Genomic DNA, 19,129 nt, shown 5'->3' with positions numbered 1-19,129 from the left:
AAGACTCTTTCTCTTACCTTGGAGCAATTGATAGTTCATAAGCCGAGTCATGCAAAACAATTTTTTTTTGCAGATACAGTCTACACAGCATCACCTGATTGTCATATGCCATGGTGTTTTCATTTTTTCACTCAGTCTTGAGTTTAGAATTTTAAATAGATAAAAGGCCTTAGAACTTACACCACTGTGGGTACATCAAAAGGAAGGTAATCATGAAGTTAACTTTCACCAGAGACTATTTAATACAGTTGAAGAATAATTAGATTTTACGTAAGATGTCTGTGACTTCATATTTCAAAATTTCTCATAAAAAGACTACATATTTTTAAAGAGCCTGGGAATTAAAAATAGCCAAGAAGCATGGATTGAAAGATATGATTAATTTAATCAAGGTATTGAGTTTTATGCTCTAGTGTTCTCACTGATAATAAAGCAAATGGAAATAATCAGTGAAGTGTTATATGTGGGCTTTATTTCAGTCGGCCAGCATACTTTTTCAAAAGACATATATTTCCCTCTTCAAAATTAGCTGGCCTTGAGACAACAGAGTTATTTAATGATACTAAATACTTAGTCTGTATCAGACTGAGAATCCTATGCATGGCAAGGACTGAGCAGGCACTGGGGTTGTAATCTAGCACAAGATATCTTCCAGTTGGGGGAATAAGATAATTGTGTACATGGATACCCTACAGGTGATGGATAAGGCAAGGACATGGTGTTCTGGAGCATCTGGGAGTTGCTGCCAATAGACTCGAGGAAGCAGGAAAATTTCCCAAGGAATGTCTCAATTGAGAACCTAGAGATTAGTAGGCGTGTGCTATCAATTATCACCTTGGGCTAGAGATGTAGTTCAGTGGTAGAGTGTTTGCCTAGCATACACAAGGCCCTGAGTAGGATCTTCAGCACTGCAAAATAAATAAATAAATAGATAGATAGATAGATAGATAAATAAATAAATGTCACCTCAGTGCTCTGACACTTCTTATAATCTTGAATATTTTTGTTTATGATTTTATGTATTTTTCCAACCCACCCAGCTACTAGGTTATAAGAAGCTTATATCTGAAGCTTTGTCTGGTTCATTCCTCTCTTGTCAGATTCCAGAACATCCCTAACACATATAAATATTGAGGAAATATTTGTTGAAGCCAGGTATGGTGACATATGCCTGTAATCCCAGCTACTCAGGATGCTGATGCAGGAGAATCTCAAATTTTAGGTCAACCTGGCCACCTTAGTGAGAACCTGTGTCAAAATCAAAAAGTTTAAAAAGGACCAGGGATGTATCTCAGTTTTAAAGCATTTGCCTAGCACACATGTGGCCTTTCCTTCAATCCTTAGAGGGAGCGAGGGAGAGAGTGAGGAAGGGAAGGAGGGAAATTGGCTTATTGATTGTTCAATAGAATATAGAGTTTGAGAAAGAGAATTGTTAAGACATAAGTCTTTGTTAATGGATGTAGACTTTATTTTGAGAATATTTGGTAGCTATTGAGGGTTTTAAAAGGGAAAGACATGACCATGTTTGTCTAGTTGCAGTATCTGTCTGGAAGTGGATTAACTAAGATGAAAATAGGAGGCAGAACCCTATAAAGATGTAGTAATCTAAGCTAGTAATTTGGTGTAGTAATTTAAGCTAGAAGAGACTGTGGCCTGAAACAGAGAACCTCATGGTAGTAAATTCTGGAGACATTTAGGAAGTTGAATTGGCAGGACTTGATAACTAACTATGTTTTAAAAGGTGAAAGAAATGAAGGAGCTGAAGATAACTCCAAGACTCTTTAACAATAGGCTAAATGTTGGTCCATTCATTGATTGGGGGACATAGAAGGAGTAGATGTTGAGGTTTGGGAGCATAGGTAAATTCTGAGTTTGTCTGAGTTTGGTCACCTGGGGGACATCCAGCTGGAGGTGTTTAGTAGACAGTGTCTGAGGTTCAGGAGAGAGGTGGGCTGCAGAGGCAGATTGGGCAACTGTCAGCCTGTGAATAGTAATTGACATCATGAGACATCCAAGGAAACTAGACTCAAAAGGACTTACGTGGAATCCTAAGCATTAAAGAGAAGGGAGTGGTGACTAGTGCCTGTTCCTTCAAAGAGGTTAAGTAACATTATTGATATTATTGGGAAGGCTGATGAGCAATTTCAGTGGTGAAGGTGAAAGCCATGCTACCATGCAATTGAGGAATTAAAAAAAAAAGAAAAAGATATAAAGGAACAGAAGCGTGTAATATTCCAAGAAGAATAAGTTAAAGGGACTCTTTATGTATAACTTTGGGTGTTAGAGCAGTATGTATAGTGGAGGAGACTTAAGCATGATTAAATATCAATGATTAGAGCCAATGGAGAGGGAGAAGCTAAACGGAGAGAGGGCTGCCACACCTCTCACAAAGGGGAGGTCCCTGACAAGGCAGCAGGAGGGGAAAGAATTAGCCCTTTACCTGAGTGGGACTAGAAAGGAGATAACTGGAGTAAATGCCAGCTCGAGGTCATTTATTTACTTTGCTAAAGACTAATGAGTCATCAGATGTTAATCCACATATTAAAAGACACCACCTTTCAATAAGTTTTTTCTGTTCTCAATTTTCTGCAAAGCTGAATAGCCTTGGCTATTATATTCCTCAAAGCTATATTACATTGTTTTAAAGATAATAACATTAATCCATAATCCCCTATCTAAAGTTCTTAGTACCAAATGCATTTTGGAAGCCAGAATTTTTGCAACTTCAGAGAGATAAGATAATGCATTTACTGTATTTTATAGTATAGCACCTCCATCAGGATCTTCAATAACAAAATGTTCACTCAAGAGGAAGAATAAATAAAGATTACAAATTGTTCAGGTCAGATTATACAGCTGAATGGATTAGAAAACCAAAAAAAAATTTTTAAAAATATTTTTTAGTTGCCAATGGATTTTTTACTTTGTTTCTTTATATGTGGTACTGAGTATCGAACCCAGGGACTCACACATGCCAACAAGCACTCTACTACTGAGCCACAACCCCAGTCTCCTGAAAACCAAAAAATTTTATAATCTTTTTTAAATTTTTATGTTGCAGTAGAGGAACTAAGGAATAGTAACATTTTGTATAGAATTTAATATATACCAGGCACTGTTCTAAGCAGTTGATTAATATTAACGCATTTACTTCTCAAAGGAACCCCATGAGTGAGTCCCTAACATTGTTGATGTTGCTCTTTTTGTGGTACTGGGTACTGAAACCAGGAGCACTATACCACTGAGTTACATCCTCAGACCTTTTTATTTATTTTGAAACAGGATCTCACTAATTTGCCCAGACTGACCTTGAACTTCAATCTGCCTGCCTCAGCCTCCTGAATAGTTGGGATTGCAGGTGTGCATCACTGCGCCCCTCGCCAGTCCCCCTTACTGTATTACAGATGCCAGTTACTTGATTCAGCAAACACTTCTTGAGTATTGTTGGTTACACAAAAGTAATATTAAGGCTAATTAAGCAGTCTGCTATAAAGGTTATCTAAATCAATACAAACGAACGTGCTATGTTTAAACAACAAGAATAATGACTAACAGTTAAAGAACACCTCTCCACCCCACCCCCACAATCATAAGCCAGACATGCTGCTAAACACTGTCTGCAAGTCTCTTGTAGTAACACATTTCGTTCCCCCTCATTGGAAGATGGATTGATGCAGTTATTCTTATTCCCAAGTTATTGAGAGAGATGGGAATTCTAGTAACTTACAACCTCTTTGCTTAGGCAGCTGAATTCAGCTCTTCCCTGAGCTTTACTGTACTTTTCTAAATGAAAATATTTGCTATCAAAATGCACAAAATTTTATTTGTCGATTTTTTTAAGATTAATAAGGTATTTCTAGTCATAGAGTGGAAGTATCTGAGAAAGACCAAATGAGAGGGGGAGGGGTTTTTCTTTGGGGGGGGGGGTGGAGGCAAGCTTGTGTCTACATTTAGGTTAGAAATTAAATGAATAAAGAAACTATCAATAAGTTAAGATACGAATTAATAAAGTACTAGTTAGTGAAAAGTGTAACTGATATTTGGATTAGACACTAAAAATCCCACATAACTCTATACTGTTTCAAAAAGTGAAAATCATAATGTATGTCCTGTCCTAGTTCATTTTCTGTTGCTATAATAGAATGCCTGACACTGGAGAATTTTTAGAGAAAAGACATGTGTTTACATTCACAGTTCTTAGGGCTGGAAAGTCCAAGGGCATGGTTCCGGCATTTGCTTGGCTTCTCTCAAGGGCCTCATTCTACCTCAACTCATGGTGGAAAGCAGACAGGCAAGTGAATATTTTTGCAAAGAAGAAAGAACACAAGGGATGGACTTGACTTATAACAACTTGCTCTTAGAATTCAGCCAGTCATGCATGAGCAAGAACTCAGTCATGAGAGAAAGGCATTCATCCATTCATGAGGGCCCTGCCTCTGACCCACACACCTCCCACTAGGAATTAAAGTTCCAACAAATGAACTTCTGGGGGACATACTCAAACCACACCTTGTCCTCTTCCCTCCTGCAATGTTCCCTAATTCCCAGAGCTAGCTATAGATGATGTATATCCTCCTAGACTACGTTCTATGCTGTGTCCATACGTTTTTTAAAAGTGAGATCATTTCATTCTTCTTGTACTGTCCTTTTTTTTTTTTTTTTTGGCACAACAGTATCTCATGGATAGTATATATCCCAGTACGTCATTTTTCTGAACCTCATTATTTAGATTCTACACAATTTAGCCATTTTTTTCCAGTTATAAATGTACAGAATAACTTTTTTTATTTATTTTTATGTGGTGCCAAGGATCAAACCCAGTGCCTCACACATGCTAGGCAAGTGCTCTACCACTGAGACACAACCCCAGCCCACAACTTTAATCATTCTTGTGATGAACATTTAAAATGTTTCTGATTTTTGCAACCAGAGAGGATCTTGCAGTAAATACACAGACACACACACACACACAAATACACACATCTCTATGGACCTGTGTCCTTATTGCTGTAGTATTAATACCTGGAAGTAGAATTATTGGGTCATAGTATATACATATTTTAAATTTTAATTGATACTTACAAATTACATATTAAGATTCTCAAATGACTATTTTTGGTTTTTATTCCTAGCATCACTGCTTTTTTTTTCTTTTTTCTTATCATTTCAAAGAAAGATTTGTCTTAGCATTTCCCAAAGATTCTCTAAATCAAAATGAACATTGAAAGTGTGTAGTTCTCTAGTGTCTACTGAGACTAAATAATGCTTTAACTCCATCCATGCTTAAAGAACCTGGAAGTCCATAGGGTTACTGTTTACGTGATTTCTGGGTTTTGGCATAGGCCACTGCTTCTTCTTGGCCCTCGGGTACCTGTGCGTGAGTAGTGCGAGTCACAGAGTCAGAATACAGGTGTGTGGGAGAAGACCTGAGGGCTGGCACTCTGAATTGTTTTAATTTTTTTCCTTCTGTACATTACATAATTCTAACACAAACAAAAAGCAAAGACTGGGTTAGCAATTAAGTATTTTTTTTCCTCTTTCTGTAGTCAGTAATATCTTATTATTCACCCCCCTCATGCTGAGGACTTAAGTTTTGTCCAAATTTTTGGTATTTCATGTATATACAGCAGTTTCACTCCTCTTCTTTTGTTGATTATGACTTTTCATATAGAACCATGGGAAACTTGGTGTAAGCATGAGATTATAAAAGTACAGCACTATTATAACATTCCATTGCCGTCCTAAAGCTCGCTGGCCCACTAGCTTTAAAAAAAAAAAAATTGGGCTGGGGATGTGGCTCAAGCAGTAGCGTGCTTGCCTGGCATGCGTGGGGCGCTGGGTTCGATCCTCAGCACCACATAAAAATAAAATCCTCAGCACCACATAAAAATAAAATAAAGATGTTGTGTGTCCACCGAAAACTGAAAAATAAATATTTAAAAAATTCTCTCTCTCTCTCCCTCTCCCTCTCTCTCTTTCTCTCTCTCTCCCTCTTCTCTCTCTCTTTAAAAAAAAAAAATTGTATCTGATCAAACTTTGATCCAGCCTTAAAACTGAGCATTTCCTGTTACCTAGAGAACAAAGACCAGTCTCCTTGTCACATTGTCCCTATCTTCAGTCTACCTTCCAACCTATTATCCTCCATTTCCTTTCAAAGAACTTCTACTCCAGCCACTTAAAACTACTTATATATTCCTAACAAAGCATGTTTATAATTCCTGATTCCTCTGATTCCTTTTGTTCTTTCTATTTGAAATGCCTATTCCGCTATTACTTTGTTTATGAAATATATAACCTATCCATCTCTTCCCTGATTTCCACTCATGCTACAAAATCCAGTTCAGATTTCACTTTCATGATGAAGCTTCCAAAGACTGTGGTCCACCCCTTTCTTAACACTTAACAGCATACTGATTATTTGCCATTTATTTTGTTTTCAATGACTGTGAACAGGGATCATGTTTTTGTGTCTTAAGCACAGAGTCTGGAACTTTAAATCTTTGTTGAATGAATGAGCCCTCTGAATAGATTTCTGCCTGCTTCAATAAGCCATCTTTTTCCATGTAATTATTTTGACTTATTGTCTTTATTTGAATATATTGATTACAGAGAAATAGTTCTGTCACTCTCAAAGATTAAAGACATTTTGGGAGTTTATTTTGCATAATATACTTAATTATTCCATTTTAAGGATGTAAATTTTAATGTGATAAGGATTATTAGCACCCTTTAATTTAATTCAAACCCCATATCGAGGATATTACACATTGTAAATTTATGATGAATTTTAAAAATAACACCTAATGATGGTATAAATCATAATTGAAGAAACGGTGTTTCTAGAAAGATCTGTCCTATTCATTGTTCTTTATCTGTCTGCCTGCCTCGTGGTGTTTTATTTTCTGGATGTTTTAACTCATGTCTTCTCTGTGTCTTGCCTCTTTGGTTTCATGGTCGTAATTTCTGTCTTGTGCTATTGTTAATATTATAATGTCATGTATACAGTCATAAAATCTTTCTAAAACACAAAAGTTTACCCTCTACATTTTTGCATAAAACCCTTCAATGTCTCCACATTGCCCTTAGAGCAAATTCCAAACTCCTTACGGTAGAAAAGTTATGAAATTTTATTTTATCTTTCATCTCTCCCTGTTTACTTATCTTTTATTTATTTGTCCTCTCTTTATCCTGCTTTATTTATCTCTCAACCCCATTTCTTTTTTTGGAATGTAACTCAGGGGTGCTTGTCCACTGTATTTTATTTAGTCTCACTGAGTTGCTAAGCACCTCCCCATTGCTGAGGCTGGCTTTGAACTCATGATCCTCCTGCCTCAGCTTCCTGAGCCACTGGGATTACAGGTGTATGCCACTGCACCCGACTTCAACCCCATTTACTATCCCTTCTCTTGCATTCTCCTACTGCATGGAATATCTGGCCCTCTGATGTACCCTCTTTCATGGAGCATGCACACATCTGTGTGTTTATTAGATTAACATTCATCTCTTCCACCAAATGTGAGCGCCACAAAGCAAAGAAAGCATTTAGCTGCTGTGGTGTGGCATGTCACAGGCACTTCATAAATACTTGGTGTATGAATAAATAATATATCACACTTTAACCAAGTGTCCCCAGCATCTAACATGGTGCCAGGCACATAATAAAACACCCAGGATTTATAAATGAATAAATGTCAGTGATCATTTCTAAAATCATAGCAACAACTCCTGCTTTCTTTTTTTATTTCAACACAGACCTTTTTGTTGTTTGGGAAGATTTTAATATAAACTGTCTTCTTTGAATCTCTTGTGTTACCAAAAAAGTAATTCTCCAAAGTTTTTCTTTTTTCCTTTTGAACCCTGATTTAAAGAATGACAATAATATAATTAAATTGCCATGTTGTGCTATGTAAAATAAATAAGCAGGAAAAAAGAAGCTGCTCCAGATCTGCCAATTTTTAAATGGTGGCATATGAAACACATTTCTGTGTGCTGTCCAAATTGGAATATTATAGACATGGAAGTGTTCTTTTTATTAATCTATAAAAAGAATCTGTAGCTTAGTCAGATGAACAAAATAATTGTGTCTGTCTATGCAAAACCACATATTTAGTGAAATGACTGGAGCTGGAAAGTACTTAGAGGACAGAAAGGAAATAGCACTGTACTGGGGACAGGAAGAAGGAGGTGCTGTGGAATCTAGCATTCAGGTCTCAGTGCTTTAGAATTTTGGAACTTATTAATGAAATGAAATCTGTTGCTTGGGAGTTGACAAACCCTCTCTGGACTAAATTGTATGTGAGTACCACAATGGGCAGCGTTTGTGTCATCTCAGTGAGGTCAGATAAAACATTAGCCTACAGTTGAGAAATAAGAAAAATTGGATGGTACTGTATGAATAGGTAGGAATAGATAGGTGATCATACTAACCCTAAAGCCCTCACATTTTCCAAGTATGAAAGCTCAGTTATGAAAAAAGTTTACTAAGTTGCCACAGGAGTTCAGCTAGAATTCAAATCTAGATTTTTCTGATTCTCAGTTTAATGTTTTCTCGCCCCTTCTTCTTCCAATGGTTGTTTTTGGTTCCATAAATGTAAATAACACTTAAATGGGTACCTTAGAAAGCTACTCAAGACACTGAAAAGTTTTCTTAGGAGAAATAAAGATTTATGACAATATAGAGGCATGGGTATGATGTCACACGCTGCCACAGCCTTTTATTCTGAGAGATAAATGGGAATATTAAAATGGGATGGCACGGAAACAAGTCGTCTGTTCCCACCTCCTATGTCAGAAATAGCCTTTCCTTTGTCCCCAGCCCTACGCAAGAACAACTGAGGTTGCTAGCCTGTAGGATAAATGTCTTATCTCCTTTAGCCAACCCTTATACCCAACTTTGCTACTGACATCACAGTAGCGCATGCACACACACAAACACACACACTCACACACACACAAAACCACCACACACACATACAACCATCACAACCAAGGGTGCTGCCAGAGTCCAGTGCTGTTAAGTTGTGAAGTGAGAAGATGAAACTTCCATATTTTAGAATTATTTGAACTCCTAATTGTAGACTAGGAAAAACAAATGACTCCCTGCATTCACTCTTCTTTCATATCTGTTTAAACAAACAACAAAATAGGAAACCTTTGAAAGACAAATGCAGACTCATTTTTTGCAGTCATCATATGTATTGATGTCTGAGAAACTCAAAAAGAAGCAACTGAAAAACCATTAGAACAACTTTGAGAAATGCTTTTAGAAGGGTTGTTCATAATTATATTATGCTAATAATCTACTATCTCAAGGGAATGCTAGAATGTGAAGTGTTTCCCCTCCAAAACATCTGGGGGGACATTAAGTATGGAACCTAGGCCTTGTGCATGCTAAGCACTCACTCACCCACTAAGATTTACCCCCAGCCCACAAAATTATCTGACCTGCAGTGAAACATGTTTTGGAAGCACTGCTTCTATTCATTTTTGAGACATGGGCAGGATCCGTGTGGCCATTTAAAAGCAGATGACCTAGTGGGAATGTTTCCACATGGCGCATACTACATATCAACATATGTGTGTTGATGCCAAAGAAGCTAAAATAAATTCTTGTCACAATATTTATGGGCTTGATGGAAGCTGTTAGAATGTGGAGGAAAAAAAAGAAAAGCTAACACATGGTTCTCAGTTTTTAGATTCTTTCTATCTTCTGTTGATATGAGTGACAATTGTAATCTTATATCTAAGCAGCTTACATATTTAACATAGTGTGTTGTTGGTTTGATAAATAAAAATATTCTGTTTTGAGTCACTTTTTGTTTGGTAAGCAACACCATGCTGTTGCCTTCAATTAGATTGCTAGAGGAATATATTTTTCTAAAATGACTTAAGGTTATGAAAAAAAAAACTTTATGTTTTCTGGTTAACAAATTTAAATCAAAGCTAGCTGAGCCAGCTCCTCTTTGAGTATGGAGGGCTCCATTTCACTCCCTACACCGTGTTACTTCCCTGTTCCCCTTGGAAGTATCATGTGCTGAAGCACTTGCCCCCCCCCCCTTGCAGTGTTTAAAGGAGTGATGTGTCCACGTCTCAGGACAGCTTCTTGTCAAGAGTATTATGTGTTCTCACCACAAAAATGATACTACCTGAGGTCATTCATTTTTAATTAGCTAGATTTAACCATCTGCATCATGTACATGATGAAAATATACAATATTGTCTGTCAATTTAAAACAGAAAAATTTTAAATAAAAAGAGAAAGAAGAAATGGGGAGGGACAGTGTCAGGTGATCAGTTTCAGAGTAAGATGACAGTAATGCCACTACTCTATGGCTTGGGGTCTCTAGGAGGATAATTCAGCCAGTCACTGGGCTCAACTTAGCACATGTTTTATTTGAGTTTAATCTGCATAGCACACTCAGGAAAATTCACTCAGATTCTATAACCTGCACACATTCTCTTAAAACTGCATCTTGAGAACACTCTCTAAAAAAACAGGTTTTTGTATAAGAGGCTTTTTGATGAACATAACTTTAAATTTCAGTGCTTACTTAACTAAACCAGTACAGCTTACTGTTCCTTGGGTTGAAAAGTTCTGATGTTTAAGATGCTATAATAGAAGAAACAGAATATATTTGCCTGCTAATCTTCCAAGTTGTTTCTAGAACCTAGATTTTTAGAGCTTGCAAAGAGAAATGAAAAGTCATTTCTACTGTGCCCAAGCAGAAAACAGAAGACAGTGTTTGGGCAGAGCGGCAGGCCCGTGGCTTTGGGTGCTGAAAGTGGGAAAGTGATATTCCTGCTCCTGAGTATATTATGAAAGAAAGGTGCCCTTCTTCTCTGTCATTGCTTTAGAAACGATAACAGCAGTACTGTCTGTCTCTCTGTGTGTATTGACAGTTATGCTCAATCAGTAAAATGTTGTACTTTCTCCTTATCCAAGGATTTCCTGCTGCAGATATTTACTGTGTTCCGAATATTGATACGCCCAGAGATGTTTCCAAAGGACTGGACTGTCATGCGCTTGGTTGCTAACAAGTAAGACATTTTAGTTCATGATAATTGGGGCTCAATGTATAGAGGAAAAGGAGAGTAAATAATGGCCTTTTTATTTTATTTCCAGTTTTAATTCTCTAAATCCTAGGGTTCTTTTTTATTATTATTACAATTTGTCTTGAGTTATTATTTTGTTTTGAATGTATTAATATCATTCAAAAATCAAATAATATTACAGAGTATGCATTGAGAAATCCCATTCCCTACCTACTGGATCTTTTCTACCCCCTAGAACAGCCTGCCTGTAGCAACCATTCTTATCTGTTTCTTACAGTTTTTCCACAGTTCCTTTATACGTAGTCAAGCAGACAGCATTATTTTGCTCTGGACTTGCTCTTATACTTATAAATCGCAGGAGATAAAAAAGCCTCTCATTCTTTTATGGTTTTTTTTTTCATTTCTGACTGAATAATATCCAATTGAATGGATATATCATAGTTTATTTAGCTAGGTCCCTATTGCTGGACATTTGAGTCATTTCTCATCCTTCTTAGTTCTTTTTACCCACAACAAAATACATTAAGCATCTACTATCTGCTGATCTCCAGAAATGAGACATGATCCTTGCTTTAGACATATGAAGATTGGAATTTATTTTATTTATCCAAGCAACATGGCCATTAAGGAACTGAAAATAGTGCTCTGAGGAAAGTTCAGAACTAGTTACAGACATTTGGGAAATTATTAGTGTAAAGTTAATATCTGAGTCCCTAAGAGTTGATAAAATTACCTGATACGAGGCATATCCAGCAAAAAAATAAAATGATCTGAAGGAACAGGAGCTAGAACAGGAGATTAGGGTACATCGAGAAAATGTTAGGCACCGTTTCCATAGAACACAATGTCATGAGTTCATATGCTATCTCAGCTTCCTGTCTTCCTAGTCTCAGGAGAAAGAATGAACATAAGTTCTTTAGGAAACTAACCTGGTCTTCACTTCCAATCTCATTATTTACTCTATTTCATTAACATTCCTACTTTCCAAGCCCAAGCTTGCCTGCTTCTCCTTTTCCCTCTTCTCCAAATGCCAACTCCCTCATCCTCAGGATGAAGGTTGGATTCTCAACACACCTATCCGTAGGCCAAGGTTACCATATGTCTTCCCCAGATGCCCAGGTACAGTGGTGCTGAGAGCCCCAGAACACAGGATTCAGTTTTGATTAGATATGCTTCATATGGCTTCTGCTGCAGTACACATTTATAGACTTGGAGGTGTTAACATGATGTGTTAAAAACTTTGTGAAGTAACAAATAGTATAATATGGCATATTATATTTTACATAAGTAAAGCAGCTTTTCCATTTTGAAGACTAATTGAGAGTAATGAAACAGCTCTCCTCAGAATTTAGCATATATTTTAGTTTTGATATCTGTGAGTAGAATCAATATCAATTCCTCTGAATGTCTAGATGCTACAGATTGAAGTTGGAGCTTTTGCTCATATTTCTGGACTTGCTAATAAAGATCAAACATTCTGGTACTTGTAGAGGACTATGAAGTGATCCAAGGAACCAGATGGGAAGTGATTCAGGTGGCCCTGTGTCACCATCACATAAAATCAGCATTTGGTCGTTCTGCCCCATGTGCCAAAGAACTTTTTGGTTTAAATTAGAATTTCCAGTAGCAGAAATTCAAAGTGAAAGTACATTTAACATTTTCTTCCTTAGGTACACAGGCTTTGCTTGAGCTTGCTGAAAATCAGGACAAGAATATGACTTTTTGATATTAAATACTGTCTCTGTCTGCCCCACCTAAAAATCCCTACTCGGTTTATAAAGATGTGCATGGTCATGTATATTACTCATCTACAGTGTTAACCACATAGGAACATGATTTTTTTTTAAGAGGTGAGCTCTGTGTTGTCATATATTTAAACAAGAACTTTCCCCATAACAAACCCCAAAAGTCTTCTGCCTTTGCTCAAAAAAAAAAAAAAAAGACAAAAAGCCTTTGCTCAGTGCAACAGTACCATTATGTTGCCATTAAGTGAATGCTGAGGGCAGATTGCTGGACTCCATGAATTTTAGGCACCTGCCAAGGTAGAACAAACCATGTACTCTTCTACCAGACTCTGCTGTCCTCATTTAACTGTACAAACCATTCCCCATTCAAATTATAAAACTATGTAAGACTTAGCCTTGCTCTGTAAATGCAATATAGTGCAGAAATAAGCCCTCAATTATATGTCTTTTTTGTGAAAACTATTAACCTATACATAATATTGATAGAAAATACATATTTCTGAAATATGCTAAAATATTTTAAATATGTTAAAGAGCATATGCTGGAAAGGAAACAAATTCCTCTTTGCTAAACTGAGTAGAAGCAAGTTGCAGGAACTAGATCTACATCTCTGAAGCTGACTACCTTTTTTCCCACAGTATTAACTTTCTTAGACAAACATTTGATCAGGGCTTCTGAAAGAGACATTCAAATGCAAACTTCCGATTTTATTAACCCATTTTGTGTGCTTAGAATGTGGCCAACTGATAGCAGCTAGCTGGGAAGTCGGTTACCCTTTCCTTAAACTCATCTGAATGACTCATCCCTCAGGTGTTGGCCCCTTTTCCCTATGTTTTCAAGTAAATGCCTTTAATTTTCATCCACAGCTGTGTTGTCTCAAATCTTATAGGTTTCCTGCTTTATGTGAAGTCCTGTGACCAAACACCTGGCGATTTCTATGGTTTTTGTTTATTTCCACCTAGATATCTAAAATTGTATAGCACAGGAAGTGTGTCCAGTCTAAATTCCATAAGGTCAAGACATTTCCTCTTTCTTGCATGCTGCAAAGCTACTTTGTGCCCACTGTTAAATTCTTAGTAGATGTTTCTGATGAGGATAACCACTCAATCTGAAAAAGAAGGAACATAAGGAACATGAATACCAAAAATACAGGACACTTTGAGAGCTGTGTCTCTCCACCCCCTTCCTGTCCACATTGTGAAATGAAGTACAAAAATAAAGTCACAGCTTCATGCATATTTTCAAGGAGATAAATCTTACAACACACTTGCCTGCTAAGGACAGTAAAATCTTTCTCACCCTTCGCATCCAATTTCAGATTCTCGCTTTGTTTATCTTATATGCATGTTGGCCTCAAACATGTCTTACATGAACCAATTTGGGTTTCCAATAGGTGTATATAGCAAATAAATAATTTGTTAAATCATGGATTCTTAGCGGAGGTCATCCATTCATTCACTGACCCATCTATGCAGCAGGTTCCCCTGCCCCAGTGCCCATTGTGTAAAATAAACACTGTAAAGCTAAAAAGCATAGGTCTCTGAGTGTGTTTATGAAAGGAACTTTGTTCTGGACTGGAAGAGGAAGGGACATTCATGAAGAAGTGAAACTTGAGCTAAAAGCTAAAGCAAGAGGTAGCAGGCAAACAGTGAAGGAAGAATGTGTAGGAATTGTACGTAGAAAAGACCCTGTGGTCAGAGGAAACAAGGCTCTCTCCAAGAACTGAAAGACTTAGTATGGGGAGGTATCCATTCCAATTGAAAGGAGAAGACAGGGCCCAGATATTGGGAGGTACAGAGAACTATCAGCACAGGAGAAACCAGGAAGCAACAGATAGGAGCTTGCTGCAGCCATCCAGTTAAGAAAAAATGATGATTTGGCCATGTGATTAGCAAGGACTGTAGTGAGAAGGTAGATTTCAACCATAAGGATGGTGGAACTTGCAGATGAATTGATGTGCATAGGAGAGAGAAATCATGTCCTTGGAATTTTTTGGCCAGAGCAAAAGGACAAATTGTGGTGCCATTCTCCTAGGTGAAAAATATGAAAGAGGAGTAGGTAAGGTGATGAATGAGGTGAAGAATTCTACATTGAACCTAAGTTCAAGATGTTGTTAGATATCTAGGTAGAGATGTAGAAGGGAAAGCTAACGTGTGCTTGGGTAGAGCTCAGGGGAGAGATTGCAGCTGAAGATGTACTTTGAGGGTCATCAGCATATGGCTAGGATTTGAAGCCATGGAACTGAATGAGCGCACACAGGAGGAAAGTGTAGACAGAAAAGGAAATGACTTAGGCTTGAGCCCTGGAGCATACCAACATCTAGAGCTGTTGGGAGGTTGGGAGTGATGTGGACCAACAGCTAACCTTGGGATTTGGCAATGTAAATAAATACTGGTGACCTTGACGAGTGCTATTTCAGTGGCCTGGTGGAGATGAAAGCCTGATTAGAGTGAATTCAAGAGTTGAGAAGCTGATCGCAGTAATTATAGGCAGCTCTTTAGAAGAACTTTGCTATAAAAAGGAATAAATGAAGCTATATTTGGAAGGATACATGAGGGCCAGAATTCTTTTTTAAAATAGGGGATATTGTAGCATTTAGATTTACTAATAGGAATGGCCCAGTTCATACAGAAACACCTTTGGGTTAATGAGGGGAGTACAGTAATATGGCTGTGTGTCCCTGTCCACAGTGTTCTCACTCCTAAAAATAAATCCACTGTGCAAGCACGCAGTCAAGTTCAGCTGACATTGCTTCCTTCAGTAAGACTTTCTCAATGAAGGAAGCTTTCCCCACTTAGAGTAGCACACAAAGAAAACTCACCTGGTACACACAAGGAAAGCTGTGCTCAAACAAGGAGCATTGGTAGTTTGTCCATAGTTATAGGATGAAAGGCAAAGGATGTGATAGGGACCCTGAAAAGTTGAAGGATGGAATAGATAATTCATTGGCCATCCACTGACACTGGATGTTGCTTCATTTTTGTTTTTCCTAAGGATAGTTATTCTTTAAGTGTAATAAACCTTATAAGTGAGAGAGGGAAGAATAAGATATTGATTTTTATCAAAACTATGTAATACAGTGAGAATTATATCTAACATAAATAGTTATTACAAACACTTTGGCAAGAATTCCATGCACATTGCATCCCCCAGTGAAGTAGAGAGAATGGATACATGAAGGAAAGGCTTTCTTAAGGCTTAGGCCTAGCATGTCCAAATAAAGACTGTTGCCACATGACTGATTTTCTACCAGTGCATCCTAGTGGAGTTTGCAGATCACTACAGTCTTTCCTAATTCTCTTTGCCTCTTCCACACTGCATGCTTCATGGATTGGCTTCATGGATTGGAAACAAAGTCACTAGTTTCCTCCTTCCCAGCTTTGCCTGAGGCTGTGCCCTCCTCTCATCAGCTTTGCCTAATTTCAGTGTGTCCTTTAAAATATCTGATATATTAAACATTTTAGAGGGTGCACATTTTAAAATCACCTAATCTGGCCAGGCTCCATTGTAAACCCACTGCTCAGAGGTGGTGTGAGACCCTGAAGTTTCTTTGCAACTTGGGTGATTCTCATGCATGCCACAGTTTGAGAACTGCTGTCTCCCATGAATTCCCTTGGTGACTGTCCAAGATTTTTCGCTGCCCTCAATTAAGGTGCCAGATTGTAATGAAGCCATACTCTAGATTTAGGTTTTCTTAGGTTTTTACTGTGTAAACATCAACATTGTTAATTCGCACTTCATCCATAAGGTGTTTCTCTAGGTCCATATATGATTTTTGGCAATGGGCTTAGGCTTGAGCAGATTACCAGGATGCAATAGCTTTCAAAAGGATAAATTATAGGAGATTAGTTTTCTATAAGGAAAGTGGGAGTGGGTGATTGAAGATAATTCCTAAGTCACAGAATGAGATGACAACTGGAATATCTTGAAGCAGTAACTTATTTCCTGTGTATCAATCCCTCTTTCCTGTATAGATTTTATCATTCTGCATCCACAAATTGTGGTTCTCAGAAGTGATTCTTGTGCCTGTGTTTCTGTGGCAGAAATCAGTCATTTGACCATTTGTGGGAGCAGATTGCAAACTATTCTTGGCTATTGAGTTGGACCACCAAGATTTGAAATAATCCCATATTCAGAAACTGAGTCATGAGTTAAAAAAAATAAAACCAGAGGAGCCACATGGTTCTAGATTTATTAGAAAAAGTCAATTAAAAAAACTTCCCTCACCTGACTCCACAGTTACTCAGCACAATGAAGGAGGAAAGCTGTATGAATACTTGCAACTGGCTTTGAGACCTGGCTGCTAGGAAGCTGTATTTCCATACTGAGTTACCATGGAAAGCTCTGGAAGCTACCTCTGGAACATGGGCTCAAAATTATAGGCATAAATGAGAATCTTTTGAAGTAGAGTCATTTAAAGATCTTTCTAGCCCTGAGAAGTCTTACTTTTGGATGCCTATTAAACTACATGCCACAGTAGATATTTTTGCTGAAGAAAAATATTAAAATCACTTTTTACATTTGTCTCTTAAATTTTGGCCTATGAAGCAATCACTTAATTTTGATTGGCTATGATTTCTTAGCACTTATGCAAATTTGAGGATTCTTACGAAATATTAAAAGGTGACCTGTAATTTTTAACATAGTAAAAATTGCATAAATATTAAAGTAATGAAACTCATCAATATATTCTATGGACATGTAATTAACCCCCCCCCCCTTTTTTTAGTTTTTATTTCACAATTTGGTTCCATAACATTTTTCAGGTCTCAATATTTTCCAAAACTCATGAAAATCTTATAAGCCTAAGCCCCTTTGTGCTCAATGATAAAAATGCCCCAATAAGAGTCTAGAAATAAGGACTTTGTGCTGCATTAAAGAGCCATAAGAATCTGCTAAAATTCTAGAAGTCAGGAGAATGCTGAAGCAGAATTTGTTGGAATATTTTTCTGATTCAGGCCTCTCTAGAGCCTTGTTCTTCAAAGGCTGAGTTGGGGACCAACAGCATCAGCATTACCTGGAGCTTGTTAGAGACACAGAATCACAAGTCCCACTCCAGGATGGCTGACTCATAATCTGCATCTTACCTAGTTCATCAGACACCCACTAAAATTTGAGAAATGCTGCTCTAGTCTAAAACAGTGGTTGTCATTTCTGGATTCACAAAGGAATTATCTGGCAAACCTTTGTACCCCAGACAAATCATTTTAGAATCTCTGGCTAAAGGTATTATCCAGACATCTGTATTTTTTTTTCAGTTGTAGATAAAGTCAATACCTTTATTTATTTTATTTGGTGCTGAGGATTGACCCCAGTGCCTCACACATGTGAGGCAAGCACTCCACCACTGAGCCACAACCCCAGCCCAGACATCTGTATTTTGAAGCTCAGGTGATTTCAATTCACAGTCCAGATTGAGACACACTGTTCCATAGCAATACCAAAGAGTTTCCATGTTGCTTACCAGTAAGTGCTGCAGTTCAGGAAGCCATGGACATTGTTTGTTTGTTTGGGACCCAGTATATACATAACAATTTGGTAACACTTGCGTGGAATAAGATCTCTTGGTTGAAAGATTGAGTTTGTAAACTTATTTCCAGGACATTAGGCCTAATTGGCTAAATCCCAGATATGTCATGTTTCACTAATACTCAAGGATATTATTTCTGAACAATAATCCAAGATTGAATTTTTGGAGCAGAAAACAATTTGCTATGTCAGACTCTTGTAGTAGAACTGTATGTATTTCTCTGCTGAACTTCAAAGCAGAAAGTTTCTACTTACAGCCATGTTAAGGATACAAAATTTCAGTCTCTCTTTCTCTGTTTCTTTCTTTCATGCGAATCATGGAACCCAGGGCCTTGTGTATCTTAAGTACATGCTTTATCACTAAGCTATACCCCGAGTACCCCCAAATTTTCTTCTTTAAACTTAGAATCCACACTTCTGTCACATGATAGGCAAAAAGTCAATTCCTTACCTGATAGCATTGTTGTTTTCTGGTTATTAAAATTTAGTTTCATAGAGTAAAATACTTTGGGAACCTCGTGATTTCTTCAGTTTCATTATTGGTTTTGCCAGTGTCTCTATGGAAAATTGTCACTTTCACAAATTTCACAAATTTGCAGGCAATTTGTCTCTTTAATATATGAAATTTACTGGTGATAGCTGCCACTTTAGGGGCTGAAGAAACCACAGAAATGGTTTCTTAGTCTCATAGATTTTTCTTTATTAACTCTTATACCAAGATTAATTCAGAGGTATAAATGACATCTAGGTAAGACAGTGTCTGTTCATGGTTGAGCATATGCCTGAGAAATGGTGATTTCCT

General features: G+C 37.4%; 1 protein-coding gene across 3 annotated transcripts in view; it reads left to right on the top strand.

Moving 5' to 3' along the window:
* The window catches only part of Dock4 (dedicator of cytokinesis 4), a 439,856-nt gene that overhangs the window by 343,778 nt on the left and 76,949 nt on the right, over positions 1–19,129 (top strand). For all 3 annotated transcript variants that reach the window (XM_071613555.1, XM_071613553.1, XM_071613552.1), the window contains one exon: positions 10,943–11,037. In XM_071613555.1, coding sequence (XP_071469656.1) covers positions 10,943–11,037 — 95 coding nt within the window. The remainder of the gene's footprint in view (positions 1–10,942; positions 11,038–19,129) is intronic.

The sequence above is a fragment of the Marmota flaviventris genome, chromosome 1, assembly GCF_047511675.1.
Source record: "Marmota flaviventris isolate mMarFla1 chromosome 1, mMarFla1.hap1, whole genome shotgun sequence".
Taxonomy (NCBI): Eukaryota; Metazoa; Chordata; class Mammalia; order Rodentia; family Sciuridae; genus Marmota; species Marmota flaviventris.
This window is presented reverse-complemented; position numbering and strand designations above follow the sequence as displayed.